Below are 24,275 nucleotides of genomic sequence, written 5' to 3' on the forward strand. Positions count from 1 at the left end.
CCGTATCGCATGGACTAAGAGAGCTCACACGCTTTCCTGGCAGCCTCCATCTAGCAGAGGCCAATCTTGGGATAAACAAAGCCGTGGCTAAGGCACATCTGTGCATCTAGCCCATTAAGCAGCCCTGGAGCTGGGGAGAGAAGTGCTTTCTGCTTCCTCACCAATGATCCATTTGGGCCTTGGGACCCTCACTTTCATCACTCCGCAGGTTTTTCAGCATGATTTCTAGGAAACCAATGGGACGTGTAGGCCCCACAAGACTTAAATTCCTTATTATCTATGGCCAGGAGTACCGCAGCCCTGGATCGGATTTCTGGCTTCTGAGAAGTGCTGCCTTAGGGTTTTTCTTTAGGACACAGAATGCCACGTAGCTTGGACTCATTTTCAAAAGAGAAGCAGCAATACTCTCCCAGTAAATGACCCGATTTGAAACCTCCTCTTACAGGAAGCCTTTCTGGATTCTCCAGAGCGGCCAGATCTCTCTTTGTTTTCCAACAGCTGACACCTGCTCCCTCACTTGTCCACATTTCCTTTTTACCTCCTTCCGGACATGAGGTCCTTTAGGGCAGGATTTTAATGGAGCACTGATGATGGTGCCTTCCACACAGTGAGAGCTCAAGCAACGGGGAAGCAAAGAGGAAACAGAGGGGATGCAGAGCAAAGCTCATGCCGAAAGCGCCCTCCAGGGAGCTGCACGCCGTTACCTGGGCAATGATGTCCCCATTCTCAGCGTGGACCTGAGCAATGGCTCCCAGCTCTCCCAGGCAGGTGAAGATCTCGTAGAGCTGAAACGGAAAATGAGTCTCCGTCACCTTCACAGGCCACCGGTGCTTTCAGCAACCTCACACAGGCCCGATTATGAGAGCCAGAGGGGATAAACCAGAGGAAGTAAGTGCCTAGAGCAGAAATACAGACTAAAACACGCCCGGGCCAAGAGGGGCGCGAGTCCGAAGAAATTCCAGAAAACTGTCTATATACAGAACCCTGTTGTGTTGCCTAAGCAGACAGGGTGAACACCTAACAATGCTACCGGCCACTCTACTCTCCCTCAGCACACATTTTTAGGGGATTATTTCCCGTTGAGCTTCAGAATCCTTCTCAACCCGTGCTCCCAAAGACCACCACAGCCCGGCCAGAAGCTAACTAGAGAGCTGAAACCCCTATCTCTCAACCTGTCAAAACAGACCTCCCTTCGCCTTCTAATCAGGGAAGGTGGGAATTAAAACTTTAGATTTGTCTAAAACACATCTCACAAATTTCTTAAGGAGAGTCAGAGGCAAGCTGGGACAATTCCCCCAAACAGCAGACGGCCCTCCTTATGCTGCAAGGCTGAGCACCTCGCCTGTTCCGAGCTCACAAGGAGCTTGCGTTTGCTTGGTAGATGGAGACTGAGGCAGGCCCTTCCTCTAGTCCTCTTGAGAAAGCTGCTGCCAGTGGAACTTCTAGCTCCCTGAATGCCTTGCCAGCAGCACCCTGCCCGTTACCTGATTTAAAAGGGAGCGTGGACTGTGAGAAGCACTCTGGCCCAGCAGTCTCCCACAGCGCCCACACTGACTCGTGTTGAAGGAGTCAAGGTCATCAGCAACAATAGGAAACCCATCCAGATACCCCAAGCCACACAGCCATGGATCATTACCTCTGTGTTGGACACCTGGTACAAATCCTTGTAGGCCATGTAAACCATGAAGGAGTTAACCCCTGCAAGGGAGGGAAGGGAGGGGAACAGGAAGAAGACAGCATTATCACAACCACTCTCCATCCTTTATTCCCACTTCTATGGCCCATGGGGCCCGAGTACATTACAGGCTCCGGTCCAATGCAAAGTGACGCTTCCCATTCTCCAAGAACATTTTTCTATTCCCTCCTCGCCCTGGAAAAGCAACGATTCCTACATAATGTCATAGAGAACTGTCTCTTCTTCTGCACCTCTTTCTTGCCTACAACCAGCACTTCCCAGCTCACGGGTCAATAAGCTTTGTTTTTGCTTGAGGCAGTATCCTATGTAATAAAGAGCTAATATGCTAATTAGATTGAACAGCAGCACGACCATCTGGATGACCTTCGGAATGAAGCCAAGGCTGCGAGGGCCGGCCGAGGCTGGGAAGGACTGTGAGGGCCGGCCGAGGCAGCCGGGGCTGTGAAAGCCAAGCCCCTTGCACGAATTTCATGCATCGGGCCTCTAGTATATATATATATATATATATATATATATATATATATATATATATATATATATATAATTGAGAATCACTGTAGCACACTGGTTGTATTCACACTCTGGAGGTTGCACCACATACTAGTTCAGTGCACTTGGAATATCTAACTTCTTGAGCCCCAGTTTCCTCATCTGTAAAATGGAAAAATAACAATACCCTGCTTTATAAGTGTGGGAAACATTAATGAGATACATGCCGAGCTCTTAGCACTCACGAACCCTGACACATACTTGGTCTCCATGAACAGATCTTAAGGAGTGCCTGCCCTGAATGTGACCACTGCAGGGTTGAATCTGAGAGGACCGTGTCCTTGGAGAACCAACAGAGCTACAAGCAAAAGTCATGTGTCACCTTGAGCTTAAATATCTAAGTCGTAAGGATATTGAGAAATGATCCATTTAGTTTTTCACCTCAAATAAACTACTAATATAGTAATGTACAGAAATAGGTGGGACTGAGGAACAGAGAGTTGTTTTGCAAAAAGGAGGATAATTTTGATCTCCAACCATCAGGGCCGCCTCAGCCCACAGGGTTCCAGGCCAAAAGTGGCTGCAATTTGAGACCTTCTCTACCCAGAGTGGTTCAACTGAGGGCAGCTTTTCCCAACACCACCCTGCCCACAGCCTCTGTGTCATCCGTGGAATGACCGGGCCCTTTGGAAGGAAATGGGTGTTAAAGCCGTTCTGAAGTCCAGTGTGAAAGGAGACACAAGGAAAAAGGGAGAGGGTTCATCTCACATTCTGAACCAGGAAGGACAGGAGCAGAGCTTGCGGGGTGAGGAGGGGAATGGAAAGGAAAGCTCGTCTTCTGACAGGTCATCCTCGCCCCTCCATCCCAGAACACACTCTCTTCCATCGCGCTCCTGGCCTTTGCATCAAGACTGTGAGTCTGGCCAGCCCTCCAGCTCATGGCATCTATTCTGATGCTCTTCACTGGCCTGCTCCCTTCTGCCTCGGTGGCTCAGCAGAGGCCATTCCTTATACTTCCCTACGTCCCCCAGGCAGCCTTAGATGCCGAGCACATCGCGTGTCTGAATGGGGGGTGGTGCATGTGTGTGAAATATATGGCCATCAAAATGTAGGAAGAAGTGGAGAATAGAGGAGTCTAAGAAGACCATGGGAACCTAAACCATGTACTCACTGAGAGGACCCCCCTCACCCCCTACCTCACTACCACCCCCATACACACGAGGACATGTTTTATGCCCTAAGCTCCTAGCCTGAGTACAAACACATCTTTGCTCCCAGAAATATCTTAGCTTATCTGAGGATCCTGTTGATATATAATAGAAATGAGTTTGACCTTTGGAATAAAAATAATGAAGCTTAAAAACTCCTCATCTCATATCCAGTAGGTGTGTGACCTTGTATATGAAGTTAACCTCTCCTGGCCTCAGTTTCTTCCCCTGTCAAATGGGCAGCATTGCATGGAGGTGAACAGCCTAGACCGGGGTGGGCAAACTTTTTGACTCGAGGGCTACAATGGGTTCTTAAACTGGACCGGAGGGCCGGAACAAAAGCATGGATGGAGTGTTTGTGTGAACTAATATAAATTCAAAGTAAACATCATTACATAAAAGGGTACGGTCTTTTTTTTTTTTTTTTAGTTTTATTCATTTCAAACGGGCCGGATCCGGCCCGCAGGCCGTAGTTTGCCCACGGCTGGCCTAGACTGTGGGGAGGTCTACTGCTTGCTACTCATTCTAGCCTCAGGTTCTCCATCTGCCAAGTGAGGATAATAATTCCCATCTCGTGGAGGCCCTGCAAGGAGTGAGAATGATGGACTAAATAAGCGCCTGGAACGCAGTGGTGCCCCGTTCTTCCAGCACGCATGCTTGAGGTTCCAGGCTCCAAGCTAGGAGAAGGGACTCAAATGAGTGGATGTTGTGTGGAGGAGGGGCGAGGGGGAAGGGAGGAAGGCGCGCTCGGGCTCACCTTTGTCTTTGATGAGGCTCTGCACCTCCTGCTTCACACTGTCGTTCCAGTGGGTGATGTCCACGTGCAAGGCATAGTCACAGCAGCTCTTCCCATCAGCCCACTCCCGCCACTTCTCATAGGCCTCCGTCAGGCTGGACTCGGGTTCGGGCACCACGTGGTCGACTGAAGGACAGAGACCCCAGAAGGGTGACTCACTGACACAGCCTCTGTTCCCCTTTGCACAGGCCTGCTCCTGCTTGCTGAGCCATGGCTGCAGGATTTCCATTTCCTGAGCACGGAATTAACCTTGGAAAGTGTTGCTGATGACTTAATTGTCATGTAACTATGGGACCTTGTACAAATTATTAGCTTCTCTATACCTCATTTTTCTCATCCTTGAAATGGGTCCCAAGTGGGGTGGGAGACAGGATGTCATCGTGCCTTTCTTCTAAGTTTGTTATAAGATGAAGAGGGAAAATGACCAAAGTGCTCTGCCTGATGCCTGGCACATAGTAAGTGCTCAACTAACGTAAGCTATTGATGTGTGCATACTATGTGCCATTATTAGCAGTACTGTAGGGAGTCATTAGAACAGATAAAAGTCCAACTCCCTCCGAAGGTGGAGGAAGGGTTTTAGAGTTATATCAGGGCCCAGAAGAGTGACACCCTCACGCTTACTGTCAGAGGAGAGCCACTGTCTGCTGAAGGAGCCTGACCCTAGGCCCATAGATCTTATTTCTATGCAAATTCTTCATCAAGAATCCAGTTTCCCTGAGGCCCAAATCTACTCATGCAGTACCTGCAACCTAAACGATATTTTTTAAAATAATAACATTCACAGTTGGTGAGGATAAGGCAAAAGTGACACCCTCAGAGTTCGCCTGGGCAGTAGAGGAAAAGTGAGAATCGGCACAACTTGCCTTTAAACAATTATAAAAGAGATGTCAAAAACCTTGGCAATTTTTTCATACCTTAACTCAGGGTTATTTCTGTGCCTAAGAATTATTCCCACGGGAATAAACAATGCTGCATGCACAATCTGGGTTCTAAAGATGTCTGTCAGTCTAAATTATTACATATTTACGTAAGTGAAAAACTGGAAACAATCGAAATATCTAACAATAGGGAAGTCTGGGTAAATACATAAATTGTGATACCTTCATAAAACAGAGGGTTTGGCATCCGTTCTACATGTTGTGGTAGAATAAAAATAAATGAAGGGAAAGACATCCATGCCATTTCATTTTGTGAAAATGGGAGGCGAAAACACAGTGTGTCTATTATGATCCTATTTTTGTTAAATAGGAAAAAAATACATATAGCCAAACTGAAATAGTGATGTGGGATTTATGGATTTTCTTTTTCATATCTGGGCTCTTTGTCTACGAAGGACACGTACACTTGTGTGGTTCTTTGTATACTTTTCTCCCTTGCCACCTGGAACTCTGACTTTCCTCCTGCTCCTTCCCTCATGCAGAAGACTGAGCAAAACACACATCTGCAGAATGCTGACACCCTCAACTCCTTGCCCAGATGGCAGAAAGCCAAGCCAAGATCCCTCATTTCCTCAGCCCTCTATCGCAAGCAGCCTAAGTGCACTTATCGGAAAGCAAATGCGTGCAGCTACATTACTGATGTCTGGACACACACCAGGGCCTCCGTGGGCAGGCGGCTGCTGAGAAGTCAGCTGGCTTCCCCACTTTGGCTGGAAGTGCACCTTTTATGGCCTCGATGCAATTGTCCTGGGCTTCCACACCCAGCTAGCCGAAGCCGAAGCTGAAGCTGAAGCTGAAGCCTGCTAGGGCTCCTGTCGAAAATGAATGATTCTACGGCTTAGGCTGTTCTGTGCTCGTGGGTGGATGTATAAGGTGTTAAAATAAACAGCACCCTTGATGACCAAGTTTGGAATGGGGCCTGGGAGGGGACCCAGGTCACTGGGATTCGCTTGGGACAAGAAGGACTGCCCTGGACCACTTTCTGTTCAGTAATCCAATGGCATGCAACTCCCTAGGTTTCCTTGGAATTGTAATAGTTACCAGAAAAGAAAGAAAGAAAGAAAAAAGGAAACCACAGACATAGCTTGCCCAATCTTAAAAATATGAACTGGTCAACAAATAGCTCAGACCAGATAACACCAAACTCTCTGCTATGCTCTCTGCCCCTCCTGCCTGAGACCCAAAGGGGAAGTTCTGAAATAACTTTTTGCCCCACTATCCACAACTTTTTCAGTCCGCTTTTCCCAGTGACGGGCCCAGAGGTGGTCACTTCTGATTCTCCATCAGCTGCACGCCCGCCCCTAATGCTAAGGAAGACAGGAGGGATGGCTGAGCTCATTGTCATGAACCTCATGCATCTCTTTCATGCAGCTGTGGTGAGCTGCCAATGTCCTCACTCCAACCTGCTTCTTTCAGGACCCATCAGGCAGAAAGTCTACCAACTGTCTTAAGGGACGTGTACAAGTTATCATCGGAGAGCACAGTGGTTAACACACTCCTAACACTGGGGACCAGGAGTGGGTGATTTGGGGGAACTTACTGATCATGGTGGTGCCGCCAGCTAAGGCAGCCTTGGTCCCTTGGAAGAAGTCATCCACGGTGGTCATCCCCTTGTAGGGCATCTGGAAGTGAGTGTGGACATCGATGCCTCCGGGGATCACCATCTTCCCATTGGCCTCGATGGTCTTCACTCCTCCAGGGACAATCAGATTGTCTCCAATTTGCCTGGCAAGACAGTGAAACAGCTGGCAATTTAAAAGAGTGATTTCAAAGATAGACATCTCTCTATATAATAGAGAAATATGCTAATTAACTGGGGGAGGGCCTGATCAGCAGCGGCCGTGGTTGCTTCAAGGGCCGGAGAGGGAGGCAGGGCCGGACTGGCGACTCGAGGGTGGGCGGCACCGAGCGATTTCGAATCGTGCGCTGGGCTCCTAGTAATATTATAACAGTTTTAAACATTGGAACACATTTATCACAGTAGATTCACAAGTTTAGTGATCTAGAAACAAATAAAAATAGACATACATACAGAAAATCATTTTTACAGACACAACACAATCCAATGTGCTTTTTGGGGAAAACATGTGTCCTGGTTTAGTACTGTAACCCCAGGGGTTTGAGAGTGTCTAGCACATAGGGTGTGAAATAAATATTTTTTTAGGAGAGATTGCATGGGGTGATGAATCATTTAAAAAACAGGAATGTGAATTTAGCTACTTCACCTGGGCTCCTAAAAAAAGAGGTCCTTTGGCACCCCAGTCTTCGCTCCCCAGACCACCTTTCCTTGATGATGTACCCATCAATCACACACAAAGGCAAGGGAGGAAGTCAAAGCTGTAGCCACCTATTCTCAGCTGCTTTGGCGGGGTCAGCACCTCAGTGGAAGCTTCCAGCCAAGGAAGATGATTATGCCAACCTCAACCAAACACCTTCCCCCAGGAAGCTTCAGAGCCTCTCAGGGAGAATGAGAGGGGGTCTTGGGTGGGGAAGAAGCTGGTGAGTAGGCCAAGGCACCTTCCACCAGGCAAGGAACAAATACAACTAGTCCTGGAACAATGTCACCTCACACACCATCTCATGTTGCTCGAACTATTTGTGACTTCACACCCTTGACTTAAATGGCCAGTTCAACCCGTCCAATGTGGTTTGCAGGTAGGACCCTGATTTATAAACTCCTACGTTGTCATTAAATGCCTCCTACCATGGGGGATCCAGGAGCCCCACTGCCAGTATCATGAATGTTCCCCCTTTGTTCATAGCCAGCCGAGAAGGAAACTCCCTTGGGGCACCAGAAGTCCACTACTGGCCTGCCAAAATCTTAGTTCTGCAACTGAAGTCAAGTATTTCTGACATCTCTAAGAGTTCAACTTCACCACATCACCACGGGGCCATTCCAGAGCCACCACAATTCAAAACACACTGTGGAAAAAATGCAGCTCTGATTGGAACCCTATTCTAGTCCAGATACTGGCCAGCCGTGTTCCCGTTTTTCCTCTCTTGCTGGTTTTCCTCTGAGGGAAAACGAGAGCCCAGGGCATGAAGAGCTGTCTGGTCTCTCTGTGTGGATGCACGTGTGCTTGCACCACTATGACAATTAGTACAATACCAAGCCCCAAACAGATGTGCCTTCCTCTTTTCCTCCACTGAACTAACCAAGGTTATATTAATTCCTGAAGGCTGGGCTTCCATCTTCCCTCCTTGGTCAAGTTTCTACTGACAGCAAGGTCTAGTAATTAAGTAAGTGTAGATCAGCTCTGGAATTGGGGTAGCTAGAGGCACAATCTTGGCTTTGCCAGTTATTAGCGTTATGACCTTGGCCAAGTTACTCAAGCTCACCAGGTCTCAATTTTTTCATCTGTAAAATGTCATAAAAATGCCTACTCCATAGGGTTGTTGTGGAGATTAGATGCTATTGTGTTAAGCTTAAAGGACAATGTTAGGTACATAAGAAGTCAACAGATATCAGCTACTATGATTAATAACCATCCTACTCCCATTTATTAACCAGCCCTCTCCCTCTGAATCTCATCATTCTACTAATTTAATATTTGATGTTGATATTATCTGGTAATGTTAAATCTGTCATTTGTGCACACACATGCACATGCACACACACACACAAGCACACACATTATTCAGTTCCCCTGAAATTATGTAAGGTTCCCAGGGGAAGAGATGACTTGGATCCCAAAGGCATCTAACATAGCATGTGTCCAGTGACTAAGACAACTGCCTTGCACATAGCAAGGACTCCATAAAAATTCACAGGCAAACAACTATGTGGAACAGTTGGAGGAAATAATAGATGCTCCCAGACTTACAGTGGGATTATATGTCCCAATAAACCACTCATACACTGAAAATATCGTAAGTTGAAAATGCACTTAGTATACCTAACTTAACCAAACATTATAGCTTAGTCAAGCTGAGAACATTTAGATTAGCCTAAAGTTGGGCAAAATCACCTCTCTGTAGCTGCCTAGCATCATAAGAGAGTATTGTACGCCCTATCACTAGCCTAGGAAAAGATCAAAATTCAAAGCTTGAATTATGATTTCTACTGAAGGAGTATCACTTTCAAACCATTATAATATGAAAAAATCAGAAGTCAAACCATCTTTGAGGACCCCTTATTTCTGTTTTAATACTCTGTTAAGAATGTTGTCAGAGACACACAAAATGCCAGGATTGGATGGAGATCATGTTTATCCAACCTTGTCTCCACCGCCAACCCACACATCTGATGGTTAAATTCCTTTTATAACATCCTTGTGAAGTGGTCCCTAGTCCAATCTAATAAAGATGCCAAAAGGAATTCATTTTGCATATTCAACTCTGGTAGTAGATGCCTGAATAAGTGTGTGAAGATGGATTGAACTTGTTTAAGACTCAACTGTGAAAAGTTCTGGGATCAATTACTGATGCCTGTCATAAGCTCTGAAATAAGAAAGAAGCATTAAGTAATAATTTTTTTCTATTTCTGAATCTCTCAGTGAGGGAATTTGCTACCTCCAAAGAGAGCCGACTATATAAAATAATATTTAGCAATAAAAAATATAAAATCAATTGTGACTGATATTTTGACAAAATTGTTTTATATTTGTTAGCTTGCCTATTATTTCCATTTTTTTCCTCCTTCTACTATGAAAAATTATTTATGGAAACTGGCAAGGCAACTAAATACCAAATCTTGCATTGTTCATTCATTCATTCATTCATTGTATCTGATTTATATGTTGATCTTTAGCAAATTATTTACTTTCTATGTTCTTTTTTCTCATCTGAGAAGAGGGCAATAAAAGTACTTACTTCATAGGATTTCTGGCAGATCGGATGAGGTAAGATGTAAAAACATTTAACAGTGCCTGACATACTACATACTCAATAAAAGGTAGCTCTTATAAAAGTGCTAAGTGCTCAATGTACTAAATACTAGGGTCAGTGCAGGGAATATGAAAATGAACAAGATATGGTCCTTGCTCTCAAGGGAGCCTGACAGTGTGAGGATTGCTATGATTGATAAAAACACACAGTGTTTTATACTGAAGGGGAAGCTAGCTCAGATTGGGGGGCTGATAAGGAATGTCCACCCACAAAAATTTACTAGTATATCTAAGCCAAGTTTTCAAAGATAAGGAAGAGGTCTCCCATAACCAGAATATTAAACTAGCCAATTAAGTTGAACAACGTAAGTATAAAACTGAACAAGGTCAGGAATGGCTAGTAGGATGAGTTAAATGCACTAGTTTTACACAATATCATATCCCTGTGGGGATGTACCGTGCCTTCTGTGATGAAAGGCTATGTGTCTACCAAACCCTTCCCTTAAAGGTCACTAGGTAAGGAACCTGCACTTAAAGGTTACCTGGCTGTGCTGCTTACAGGCGTCCAATAGCAAACCATTTTTCTAAGTAATTTTACATTCCTAAAGTATCTATTTGGAAATTTGCCTGGAATATATGTCCTACGTGTGCTCTTACCTAAGTCAAAGTTCAGTTTAAATGGCCTCTCCACCCCAAAACCTTCCTCTGGACACTTCTAAAAGACTTATCCTCATCTGAGCTCCTTGGGGACCTATTTTAGGGTGCTATAAGTTGTGCACACTTTTCAGTATCCTTAAGGACAGTGGTCACATCTTCCACTTCTCCAAGACATATAGGATGCCCATCAACACAGCTGGCCCAAAGTGCCCTCCACCTCAGTGGGTTGATCAAACTCAGGTTTTTCACTTTATTCATGTGATCCAAGTGAACGAAGGCTAGCTCCCACTTTTGAAGAATCATGTGCATCCAGACTGAGGGGTGAAAATAAAAATTCATTTTTAAGGAGAAGAAGACATGAAACACAGAGAACCACTAGGTGAATAAGCCAAGAGTAGAAAGCTTCTTTCTGAAGAAGGGGTTAAGTACAAAAAGATAAAGAGAAGGGTTTGGATACATACTTGATTAGGCCATCTTCCATGTAAATATCAGCATAAAAGGACTGATCATCGTTGACGATTCTGCCTCCCTTGATAAGAAGACGGTCACTCTAGAAGAAAAAGCGGACAGCAGTCATTCTCGCAGTCAAGACTTCAGAGAAGAGTGGTCTGCCAAGGTTTTCCCAACTCCTTGCTTTGGAAGTCCAGTGAGAACACATTTACTGATGGCATCTGCGCGTTCAATGCACTCAGCCTTTGAACTAGGGGTATTTCCTGGGGACTCAGTCTTTCGCATTTGCTTCTAATACAAATTATTCTGGAGTTTCACCGCTTGCTTCTGCAACCTACCATAACAAATCAGAAGCATAGCTACTTGAGGGAAGACACTCTTTTTATTATGTTTCTGCTTCATTGAGCATTCAATATTTAAAGTGTTAATACATATACTTCAGTGTCAACCACCCAGTTTGGTATTTTTGCTGATGCTCCACGTGATTCTCAAAATCACGTAGGATCCAGCATACCATGAAACAGCCTTTAAAAGTCTTTACAATGACATGGTAGTCATGTTACATTTAAAATTCAGGATACTTACACAGGTATGCACACATGCACACGAAGTAGTGGAATGTATAAGAAAACTACTCGATGGAAAAGAAGACAAAACATCTATAGTACTTAACTCAAGGTGAAAAAAATTATGCAGGATTCATATTTGCTTCATTATATTCAGTATCTCTCTCACATCTGAAATACATTTCTTTATTGCTTTTATTATTAAAAATTGCTTTTCTTGATGAGAAAAGTCTTTACAAATTACAACTTAAATGAAGTTTGGAGAGTGATCCAACTGGAAACAACGCACGTAGATTCCAAGATTACTCACAAAATACAAATACGTGTTTTACATGTAAGTCAGGAGACAGACAAATCAGTGTCAGCTTTAGAGATTGAAAATGTCATTAAATGAATGGAGCTTAGACTGCGGCACGAGGGATGGATGAAGCTTCCTTAGGGTCATAGGGGAGAAGAGAAATCTTAGGCTGAGTGCACCAGAGCATGAAAAAGAATAGTAGGTTGGGTTTTGTTAAGGTTTAAACTTAAGGACTGCATCCACCCACTCATTCAGCAAATCATTATTTAATACGTATTACTCAATAGGTGGGGATGGTGCCCTTGTGAATGAGTCACGCAGGTCACAGCATTTATGGAACTTACGGGGCAATTGGCAATAAAGAAAGTCAATAAAACAAATAAAATGTAAAAATGTATGAAGTGCCCCCAAAATATAGGGGGCTTGTCTATTTAACTAGAGGCTGGAAAAGGCCTTTTGGGGAAGATCAATTTAGATGGGGTGGAGATGGAGAACTACAGGCAGAGGGAACAGCGTGTGCAGAGCCCTGAGGTAGGGTACGTTTGGTTTCTTTGAAAACCTGAAAAAGATCAGTGTGGGGGGAGCTTGGGGATCACAGAGGAAAGTGGCATGAAATGAAGTTGGTGAGGCAGACATTGGCTTTCAAAGAGAACACAGGTTTTATTTTGGTTTTTAAATCTTTATTGTTGAGAGTGTTACCTATGTCCCCTTTCCTCCCATTACCTCCTTCCACCTGGTTCCTGCCCGCCCCAGGCCTTCACCACCCTATTGTTTGTATCCATAGGTAACGTACATATGCATATGTTCTTTGGTTAATCTCTTCTCGAAGCCTCCTTCCCTCTGAGATTCCTCAGTCTGAGAATGTAGGTTTTAGGGGAAGGAAGCCCTACATACGAGCTGACCTCTGGCTTCAAAAATTAAAGTGGACAGGGCCAGAAAATGAGAATTGAAAAGAGGGATCTGTGAGCAATAAAGCAAATTACCACTTAGTTTCTCCTGCTTCCAAGGTATTGCATGAGAATAAGAAATTTCATCATGCCATATTGTCAGGGGAGAGGATTTTAAATAGATACTGATCAATGAGGCGCTTAGAAAGAACCTATATATGTGGCGAGGAGATGCAGTAATAAGGTCAAATACAAACTCCCAGCACCCATGATCTACAAGCCCCTCGTGATCTGGGCGTGGTCAGTATGTCTACCCTTCTTTATATCATGTATTGCTTCATATTTTATACAACAGCAAAACTTGATGAAGCATGAAGTTCTTATCTCATATCAGGCTGAGCCTTTGCAAAGATGTTCTCTCTGCTTTCTCATTTGTTTACCTGGCACCCAACAACCGTGCTCTCCTTTGTTCAGCCTACACTCAAAGGGTTTCTCCCTTAGGACACGTTACCTGACTTTCCAGCAAATTCCACCTGCTGCCATTGCAATTTAGTTCACACAATTATATTGCTCCATAATTGCTGGCTTATTGTTCAATTGTCTCCTGACCAGACAAAGACTCTCTTAGTCTTGGGACCATGTGTCTTTTGATCATTTTACCTTAGTTCCTGCAGCCCATCCTTGACAGCTGTGAGGTCATGGCCAAATGAATGAGTGAAGGGTGGGAAACAGGAAGTTGTATTATATCAGTATGATGGAAAGGCCATCTGAGTCAGAAAATTATGTGAAGGTGCCAAAAAATTGGACTTTTAAGAAAAAAAACCTGGAAGGCAATTCTAATCTACTGGTTTAACAGCAACTGAAAATTTATATGAGGCAGTCAGTCCTAGGAATGTGCTTCCTACACTAGAGAACACAGATTCCCATGCCCTGCTCTGGTCACATCTATACTTTATAAGCGCCATACACAGCTCTGGTGTCATCAGCCAGCCCAGGACCCAGTCACACACCAGTAGCAGAAACCACTGCCCCAGGCACGGTTCTGTGTGCTTATGAGGACGACAGAAGCACCTCCAGTAGGAGCTTTGTAATAATAACAATCTTGGTAACTATACTAGTAAGAGTCCCCTCTTGTAGCTCAGTGCTTTTCTGATATTCTTTTATCTTTCTACAAAGAGGTGAGGTAAGCTGGGTTTTGGAAAGGAGCCAGTTACTGCCTGAACGGAGACCAGCTATGAAATATGACCATCCTCTTGCCTGGGGACATCCATCCCTGAGCCACTGGCCTGCTCATCACTTCCTTCAACACCTATCAAATGTCAGCCAGGGGCAGAAGCTATCTCAGGCCCCATGTACATTGGGGGATTAGTAAGAGCTGATCTAAGTGGAGTGAACACCATTGGAAACCCTTCACATGATAATTAAATAAACTTCCTCTGGCTCAATAATCAGGAATCTAAACAGAGCCACCAAAACCTCAATTCATAGAACTCCAAGGGATGCTGCCCTGGGATCCTCAGCTTGTCCCCCTAACTTTTATGCAAGTGGTTAATAAAACTGCTTTATTCACGTTAACTCTTTCCATGCATGTGGGATGGGATCCACGACAAAGGGCAGCCCAGGCAAACTGTTACTAGACACAGAAAAGTCTGAAAAGCCAGCCTTGGCTTGTCATTGAAGGATGACATACCTGCTGACCACTCCCAAGCCACATAAAAACAAACCTCACTTGTTACAGAACATGCTCGTTCTTGAATTCCTAGATCAGCTTTAGAGAGTAACTAACACATGCTGGGGTCAAAAACCAACAAGGCGAACACATCTGACTTCTAGGATTAGAAGGATGACGTTAGAAAGGATGGGTGATTGTGGCTTTGTGGGCTTTCTGTTCCCGGCAGCTGAAGTTGTCTAGCATCCATGAGCTGATGCCCAAGGAGGTAAAATGGTCTCGTTAGGAGCATACCAATGTTTCTCCTGGAATGAGGTATATAAAGGATGAGGGTATTGCTAGAGCACACTGGGATAATCTGGAGGGTATCTGGAATAATGAAGCTATTCAGAGCCCAAAGCAATCAGCCCAGGACTCTCTCTGCCTTAGACCCTGCACAGTCACCCAGGGCTGAGTGTGGCGAGCTCTGAGAGCCCATAGGAGTGCCAGGCATACCAGCTAGTAAGTGTGGGTCCAGCTGGGTTCTCCCACTACTGGGAGAGCTGGGCAGACCATTTAACTAGGCATGTAACCTTGGGTTAGGACTTAACCTCTCAGAACCTCAGGTGTCTTTTTATTAGCTAAAAGTGGATATAATAGCTAGCTTGTCACATAGGGTGGCTGCCAGGAATAAAGGGTGTGTGTGTGTGTGTGTGTGTGTGTGTGTGTGTGTGTGTGTACACATATATAAACTATCTAGCACACAAGTAAACATCTCTAAATATTAGTTATATTGATTCCATCCATATTACTTACAGTACCCTAATATTTTAAAGCCTTAAGGAGTATGTTGAAAAGGGGTGACTTCCCATTTATCAAAGAGAGGTGAGTGACTTCCTCTGAGTGACAGAGCCGATTAGTTCCAGTTGGAAGAAAATCCAGGTCTCTACCTTGAGGCGCTACACCCGTTTCTGTCGGAAGCCACTGTACCAAGTGTCTTAACCCGTATGACAAGTGGCTCCTCCTGACAGGGCTCTCTTCTCTGTTTAATACTGACTCTGACTGTGCAGTGCTGAAACTGCTGACCGGTGCTCTGCGGGAGGTAACCTTAGGAATCCAGTAACTTTCCCAGTAACTCTTTGCCACTTACAAAGAGTCAGGGCAGTAAACCTGCCCCTTATGTGTCAATGCAGTTCATAAAGGGACCTGATTGACAATCCAGGGTAGCACAGGTCCCTGAAGTCTGAGAAAGTGATGAAATCAAATCTTCTTTCCTTCACTAGTATATACAGATAACTAAGACAAACCAATACAAAAAATTAGGAATTTGCACCCTAGCCAGTTTGGCTCAATGGATAGAGCGACAACCTGCAGACTGAAGGGTCCTGGGTTCGATTACAGTCAAGGGCACATGCCCCAGTTGCAAGCTTGATCCCCAGTAGGGGGTGTGCAGGAGGCAGCTGATCAATGATTGCCTCTCATCATTGATGTTTCTATCTTGCTCTTCCTCTCCCTTCCTCTCTGAAATCAATAAAAATATATTTTTTAAAAATTAGGAGTTTGTGAGAATGAGGGGGGGGAGAGAGAGAACGAAGGAGGCAGGAATGGAGGGAGAGTGGAGAGGAGGGAAGGCAGGAGGAAACAGTTGTAACAGGAAAGGCTGGGGTTCCAATGAGAATAGAGAATGAAAGAACAGAACCTTGAACACAAGCCTATTGGAGATGTTGGTTCCCGTTTTCATTTTCCTCATCTAGTCTTCAACTTCAAGAACTTGAATTATCACCTCCGTCTACCTGAGGTCATGAGAATATGCCTCCCAAAGCCCCCACCCCCAACCCCACCCGCCGTGGATTTTTCGCATCAATAAAGCCAGCCTGATAACAGTACTTAAAGCACCTCAGTTGTATGTGCGGTGGACATTCCAGCAGCTCAGAGTAAAACCTAGAATCCTCGGAAGAGAAAAAGAGGGTACAGAATGGAGATGAGTCTTCCAAAATCACATATGGTGTCACCTCTGCTCAAATCACAGAACCTGACTCCCATCCTCAAGTGGGACTCGAGATCCTTTAGAATTCCAGGGCAAGGCGCCGGTGGCTATGTAAAACACATTCCCTTCTGGTAATTAGATTTGACTCTCTAAAAACACTTCTGCTCCTAAGAATACAGCAGGATGGACAAACTACATGGATGAAATTTTGTTTTTCTTCCCTGAAGCAGCATCCATTAACAGGTGAAGTGTCAAGCCTGTTTTGTCTTCCTTTCCAGTTCAGTCACCACTGACTGACATGGCGCTTACTGTGTCTCAAAGAAGAAAGAGAAAAGGCTCTCTGAGACAGTCCAGTTGACTCAAAATGGTGTTCAGAACAAGGCACCCGTGGGCTCATAGGAGACCAAGCTTCTCATCCTGGCTCTGCTGTTAAATACGCACCTTGGACGAGACACACAGACGTGAGTTTAAATTCTAACACTAACACTACCTGTGTTTGGACAAGTGACTCCACCTCTCTGGGTTTCAGTCGCATCGCCTGGGAAACGGGGCAATGATGCCTCTCTCTCAGAGTGCTGGCTAGGATTATGGGGATGCTACATGTGAAGGGCTGAACTCTGCTTGGCATGCTACAGATGCTTCAGACATGTGAGCTACCACCATTATTATTATTCCTTATCATTACAACTGGCCACTATAAACGCCCCCTCTCACAAATGCTCATGCAGAACTGAACTACATTTTGTTCATCGAAATCTACAGACCTTGCCACAAAGAGATGCCAGTCCCTAGCCAGCCCTCAGCAACGGTTCTCAGCTCCTGCCACCAGCAGCCAAGGTCACCCCTCTTCACCCCCCTCCTCCATCAAGGGCAAGTTCCCATGCCCCTCCAGGTCATTCCTCCTTTGGAAATAAGCCTCCATGAGGAGATAACAATCTGCTTGCTCTCTTCTGGGAGGAATGGAGAGTGGGTGGAAAGGTCTTCAACCTGCCCCCAAACCCACACTCCCCGCCCCAGGCATGGGTCTGTTTCTAGGACCCCCAATGACAAACGTGCCATTGAGACAGAGAGACAGAAAACATCGGGAGAAAACACACGTCTTGAAGAGCAATGCAGTGCCCTGGCTCTGAGTCTTCACTGAAGCTGGGCATAGTTTGGCAGGGTTGGCTCTTCCAAACTTCTGAACTGCTCCAGAGGAATCTCAAAAACATTCCTCCTTCCTCTCATCATCCCAACACACTATGACCATCAAAGGTGTGCTAGATGGAGCTTAACCTGGGGCACCCCCTTCAAAGCACAGCCCACCAAGCCAAATGCATACCAAGGGAGAAGCACTGTGTGCACGGGCTCATGCTTGGCTGGGCCCTGCAGGGACAGATTGCAGGGTAGGCGAAGCAGCCACAGAGGAAGCAGTAGCCGGGGGCAATATTAACCAGGACAGGAGGTTGCTCAGTCTTCTCGACCAGAACATCAAAGTCAGCGACCAGAACATCAAAGTCAGCTACGGGCATTCTCCCCTCCCCAGAACGTCACGTGAACCGTTCTAAAGATGCATCTCTCAAAGGGCCAGGCAAGTGATGTGGCCAGCCCTCGGTCAGAGTCCGGGGGGGATGGCCGTGACGGCTCCTTCATCCCAGCCCCCTGATAACAGTCTTTCCATCTTCAGCAGGTTTCCAGAAACAGATAAGCACAAGTGGGTAACCAGGCCAGGAACGAGAGGATGGGGAGGGGAGGGGCAACCCAGCCCTGCATAGGAGGAGCCACAAGCCATTCCAGTCTCAAGCAGGAAGGTCTCCTGGACCTGGGAAGCCCAAACCTTGGTCACTTATACACTGTTTTCATGATATTTGACATATCCTGGTACAAACTGTGCTGTTATTATTGACTTAGTATCATGCTCAAATAAATGTGTTATTACAGGAAACACTCTCTACCTCCCATAAATTCTAAGCCAGTATCACTTACCAAAAATAGACGTTAAAAGTAGGAATAAAAACATTGCTAAGTTTTGGCTACATTTTGCTGCCTCCGGAAATGTTCTAAAGGCTGAGCTCAGATCTGCTACCGTTGTTAAAAAGGAAGGTTACCGCAAGGCCAGAGTGGCTCAGTAGGTTGAGGGTTGTTCTGCGCACCGAAAGGTCACCGGTTGGACATGGACCTGGGCCTGTCAGAAGCAAAAGCAGGGCCCAAAGCAGAATCACAGGGACCTGCCAGGCCCCAGGCGGTGCAGCAGAGGGAGGAGATTATGGGGATCATTAAGGACCCCTGGATCATAAGGTTGGGGTGAAGAGGGAAAGGCAGGGTGGGGAAGGTCAAATGTGGGAACAAACATGCCTTATCAGAAAAGAGTATGTATGCATCAGATGCGAGTCAAATAAGAAATGTGGCACATTTTTAACTGAGCTTTTGGGAGGGGAAATAGAAAGGATACTGCCTAGGATGAAAACCATTTTGCAGAGCTCTTCGGGAGAGTTTTTAGCTAGAGCTACATTGGCATCTCTGCCACCTACTTATTTGTGTGATTTTTTTTTTTAGGCAAGTGAGTTGATCTGTCTCTGGGCCTCAGTTTCCTCTGCTGAGCGAAGGTGTAGTTCTCCAAAAAGGCCCGTTTATGTATTTATAAGGTACAGATCATTATGCCGACCTCAAGGAGTTACTGTGAGAATTAAATGTCGCGCTGCAGGGTTGGGCCATAAGTGGTAAGCATTTTAAGTATTAATATAATAACCCTACCACCATGCTACCATTTCTATTTTATTGCTCTTATTATATAGATGCACAATTAAAGGCAAATCCAAATTGCAGTACAAATAGAAGTGAGTCATTACTAATAAACTGCCTGAGGAATGTGTGGCTCAGGACCTGAGTGCAAAGTAGAACACAGACTAAAGAAAAGTCAGTGCTTTGGAGAACGAATCCATGGCCATCTTTGGTCTGGGTTTATCTGATACTTTTGTGTTTCATTACTCTTTTGTTTCGTCTTGCACTGCTCCGTTTTAGGCCTCCAATCCACGTGCGATGGGTGAGACCTCTCTGTGCAGATGAGAAAACTGGGCTCCAGCTTCATTCCTACAGGATCCTATGTCCATGAGTCCCAGAGCCTGTGCCAAAGCCAAATGCCTGTGACATCAGGCAGGAGGGCCTGAAATTTCAACCCTTGATCCCAGGGATAACCAGGTTTAATAATTCATCCTTGAAACACACACTGGTGTGACTACTGGCTGTGAAGCTGCATGTTCGGTTTACGGAGAAGCAAAGATGAAACAGTAGGAAAAGGAAGCCATGAACACAAGTAATAATGTGAAATCAGAAGAGAAAGGGTGAGACGATAGACACAGTAAAATGATCAGTGGTTTGGGGAGGTGAGGAGAGAGGTGGGAAGGGTGGTGAGGGGAACAGTTGGAGCACTGAGGATTTTCAGGGCAGCGAAACTATTCCCTAAGACACTTTAATGGAGGATGCATGACAGTATGGATTTGTCAAAACCCACAGGACTGTACAACAAAGAGAGTGAACTTTAATATAAAACTATGGACTGCTGTTAATAATGCATCAATATTGGTTCATCAATCAAAACACATGTACCACGCCAATATAATATGTTACTAACAGGAAACTCTGGGGTGGGGGAGTGGGGAAGAGTATATGGGAGCTCTCTGTACCTTCTACTCAATGTTCCTGTAAACCTAAAACTGCCCTAAAAAGCAAAGTCTATTGAGAGAAAGACCCTTGGTTGGGTAGATATCAAAGAAGGTCTGAGTCTTGGGAAAATGACTGATCAGGACATGCAGAGTGGGGGAACAATAATTCCTAACTAGCACTTACTGAAAACTTATGTGACAGAAACTCTCAGAAGCATGTACATTTTGTTCCATTAACCCTCAATCAGATGCTATAAATTCTGTGTTGCTATTACCCCCATTGAATTGATGAAAACATGGAAGGTCAGGGAGTTCAGCTCATGGTCCAACATCACATAACCAGTCACCGGAAGACCAACTGTACCAATGCGAGAAATGCATGTCTAGGAGTGAGGAGTGGGGTGGGGAGGGGACTGTGGAGTTGTGCAGGGTCCCTAATGCTTAAGATCCTGGAATGAGGGGTAGGTGATGCAAGAGATGGCTGGCTGGGAGTTTGCCCTTTTTTGTAAATCGTGGGGAGCTCCGGAAGGATTTTGATGAGTGAAAGGAAAAATTAAGCTACCAGAATGGCCAAGATGGAGATTAAGAAAGGAACTAGTTAGAAAGTAATAGCAAGTGGCAGAAAAAAAAGAACCTTTATCACTTAGGTTGCCAGGAAACATAAGGAATACTCAAACATATGGAATACGAAAGAGAGGTTAACAAAGGGATCATTTAACAAAGTGTGGACAGAGTTTAGGGAAATTAAATGGAGGTGCAGCATCCCAGGACCAACAGTAGGGAGTCATCGCCATCCCAGGCCTGAAGGAGGTACGGGCAGGCCTGGTTATGGGCAGTGAAGAGGGCAGTTGTGCGGAGCGGTCTGTGCCCTCCAGTGGAGGCATGCAGCCACGCCACAGTGACCCAGCAGGAGGGACTCGGGAAGTACCCATTCTCCATCTCCCAGTGGTACTATGTGACCTGAATCCCCCCAGGCACCCAAGGGCAAAGGCAGGTCCAGGGCATGGGGCAGGGCAGAGAAAGGTGCAGAGGATATCCAGAGGCAAGCAGGAACTATCCAGGCCAGGTTCTGAGCATCCAGCCATGGAACATGATTTCATAAACTGCAACACAGCCACACTATGGATTATTACGCAGCTATTTTGTAAAAACAGGTTAAATGGCCATCTTGAACTGGAGATCTAAAATAAGTGCAAAATATGATTCTGTTCTTGCAAAAGCAAACAAAAAAATACTCTAGGTAAATATGTTTATGTCTTTGTGTAAGCAAGAGAAAGGTCTTGAAGGATGTCCACCAAGTTATTAACACTGGGTATGGTAAGGAGAAGGAAAGCAGAGGGAGGGGGTACTCGGAACTTAATTTCCCCCCCTTCTCCTCTATTTATTTATTTATATAATTTCACCAGTTGCACAATGTGTATGACATCTTATTACTTTTCAAAGAGGTTTAATAAAGAAAATCATAAGAAGGAAACAGACTAAGTTGATTGCTATGGTCTACTGTGACAGCAAGACTATGGGTCAGAAAATGCATGGCATACTGCAGAAAAAGCAGGGATCCACTTAGCAACTGAAAGGGAATGGAAAGTGATGTGTCAAAATCAACTGGGCCTGGCTGGTCAACCTATGAACCAGGAAGTCATGTGTTCGATTCCCATCAGGGTACACACCTGGGTTGTGGGCTAGATCCCCAGTAGGGGACATGCAGGAGGCAGCCGGTCAATGATTCTCTCTCATCACTGATGTTTCTCTCTCTCCTTCATCCTTCCTCTCTCTGAAAAAAACACAACACCAAAACACAAAAAACTTCACACACATTAAAAAAAAACCTGAAGTTTTGAGTCAGGACAGCAGGAAGGACCCAATAATAAAAATGGAGAACAGGAGGGAGAGTAACAAAGTGGCAGCACAAGACTAAGAATACTACTTTAGACGTGCTGGCCAACCCAACAGCCATGCAGCAGATAGCTAGAATGCGGGCCTGTGATTTGGAAGGATGGTCAGGTGTTCATGGACGGACCTGAGTTAATGTCACACTGAAAATGACTACATCAACTAAGAGGCAACAAAGGGTAGAAGAAAGGACTGTGGAATGGAAGTCAAGAGCCCTGGATTCTGGTCATAACTCTGCGACCCCGAGCAAGGCACTTAGCCTTTCTGGGCTGCTGGCCAATGCTTGGTACCCACTTCCCTCTTTTAGAAGCGTTTCTCCGCTTTGATCACTTCTGACTGGCAGCTGGCTTTGACTGAGCCTTTAGAATGACAGGGAAGTCTAGTGAATTCCCACCCGACTGCTTCTCAGAAACAAGGAACTCTTTCACTAAATCTGAAAGCCAGCCAAAATGCAATTCCCAGAGGAGAAATGCGGGCTCCAGGCTTGGAATGTGTGAGCGGCACCTTCAAATGACAGGCCATTACTCCCCATCTAGTTGTGGTGGCCATGGGGATTCTTCTCCAAGTCTGACCTTATACTTTTAAAATTGGCGGGGGCTGCCTGGGGATTGTGGTTATGGGCACACAAACCACTGGCTTATGCAACTTCCTAAAACTGTCCCGTGGTGGGTGCATTTAAGAGAACATACAGCTGCAATGTTGCAACTCACACCACGCTGCGGTGGAAAGAGCACTTGGAGAGACAATGTGGGAGGAAGGTACTGTTTCAAAGGCCAGAGATGTTCCCCAGTTTGCTCTGCTCTGGAGTCCGGACATCACAGAGACTGGGTCTGTACAGGAGCCGGGGCCGGTCTATCCAGGCCTCAGCACTCACTTTGCACCTAACGATCCCAAGTCCCAGAGCAGCCTGATGAAATGGTGACAAGTGGGCTTTGGCTGCAAAATGAGAAAACTTTGATCTGTCTCAGAGGCCTGAGGTGAGTATTAAGCCTAGGTTCTGGTGCATAGTAAGTGTTCAATAGTTGCACATTTCTTTTGTTCAGGCCCGTGACACCGGCCGGATGGGCAAGTGACTCGGTCTCTGTGCTGCCAGGAAGCTCCAGAGCCACTGACGAGGTCCGAAGTGGCCAACACTTTTTGAGGCGCCTCCCAGGCAAAGGGAAAAAGTAGGGGGTTGAAGCCAAACAGCCAAATTCTGCCATCAGGAAGTGTGTCAGCATCCGGCTGATCACGAATCACCTCCCCCCAAAAATCACAGCCTTTGTACCCAGTGACGGTTGTTCGAGTTTTATTGAGGCAAATGATGAAGTTCTGGTTGCTAAATTTGGTCACAAAGATCATGCTGTTGGTGACATGCCTGGAGTCTGCTTTAAGGCTGTCAAAGTAGCCGATGTCTCTCTTTTTGGCCGTAGACAAAGGCGAGGAGGAAAGGCCAAGATCCTAAGTTCTGGTGGCAAAAACATAGTAATAAATTTTCACATGCAAAAAAAAAAAAAAAAAAAAAAATTGGACCCAAATCTTCTAAGATTCACCTGGATGCCTACCCACTCTCTCTTCTCCATCCCCCCAAAGTAACTTGGCTTTGCATTTTTTTTAGTTTTTACATATGCTTTAACTACCTTCTGCTAAGAGCTTAGCACACTTCCTAAGATGGAGTTTGGGGAGAAGAGGGAATGAACGAGATGACTCTTTTTTCTGGCTCTTTCTGTTGTTGTTAATCCTCACCTGAGGATATTTTTTCCACTGAGAGAGGGGGAAGGGGAGGGGAGGGGAGGGGAGGGAAGGGGAGGGGAGGGGAGGGGAGGGAAGGGGAGAGAAGAAGGACATCGATGTGAGGGAGACACCTTAATTGGTTGTCTCCTGCACACACCCCTACTGGGGCCAGGGAGCAAACCCAAAACCCAAGTACATGCCCTTGACCTGGAATTGAACCCGTGACCCTTTGGTGTGCAGGCTGATGCTCTAACCACTTAGCATACCTGCCAGGGCTTTCTGGCTCTTTCTTGACACAAGAAGCTGACGATGGTGATGACTGATTCTCTTGGTCACAGCCATCTATCTGCCTAGAAACCTGCATACCCACAGCTCCACTTTGATTTGCTAGGTAGGTGGTTATTTTACTCTTGTGCCCCAAACTTCTCCAAGTTATAGTCACAGAGAAAACTACAGATGCTCTGAGAACAAGGACTTCAAGAGGTCAGGCCAGCTTTGAAGGATATGAACCCTTAAAATAAATACAATTGAGGCTCCACTTAGAAATGATCAGAGTCAGCAGTTACTCCGATAGGGAGATGT

At 45.5% G+C, this 24,275-nt stretch overlaps 1 protein-coding gene across 2 annotated transcripts in view; it reads right to left on the reverse strand.

Annotated features, from left to right (window-relative positions):
• The window catches only part of DPYSL3 (dihydropyrimidinase like 3), a 104,914-nt gene that overhangs the window by 21,487 nt on the left and 59,152 nt on the right, over positions 1–24,275 (reverse strand). For both annotated transcript variants that reach the window (XM_059698791.1, XM_059698792.1), the window contains exons 2-6: positions 11,072–11,160; positions 6,668–6,852; positions 4,151–4,315; positions 1,637–1,698; positions 705–785 (exon numbers count right to left, since the gene is read on the reverse strand). In XM_059698791.1, the coding sequence (XP_059554774.1) occupies positions 705–785; positions 1,637–1,698; positions 4,151–4,315; positions 6,668–6,852; positions 11,072–11,160 (582 nt within the window). The remainder of the gene's footprint in view (positions 1–704; positions 786–1,636; positions 1,699–4,150; positions 4,316–6,667; positions 6,853–11,071; positions 11,161–24,275) is intronic.

This window comes from Myotis daubentonii, chromosome 5, assembly GCF_963259705.1.
Source record: "Myotis daubentonii chromosome 5, mMyoDau2.1, whole genome shotgun sequence".
Classification (NCBI taxonomy): domain Eukaryota; kingdom Metazoa; phylum Chordata; class Mammalia; order Chiroptera; family Vespertilionidae; genus Myotis; species Myotis daubentonii.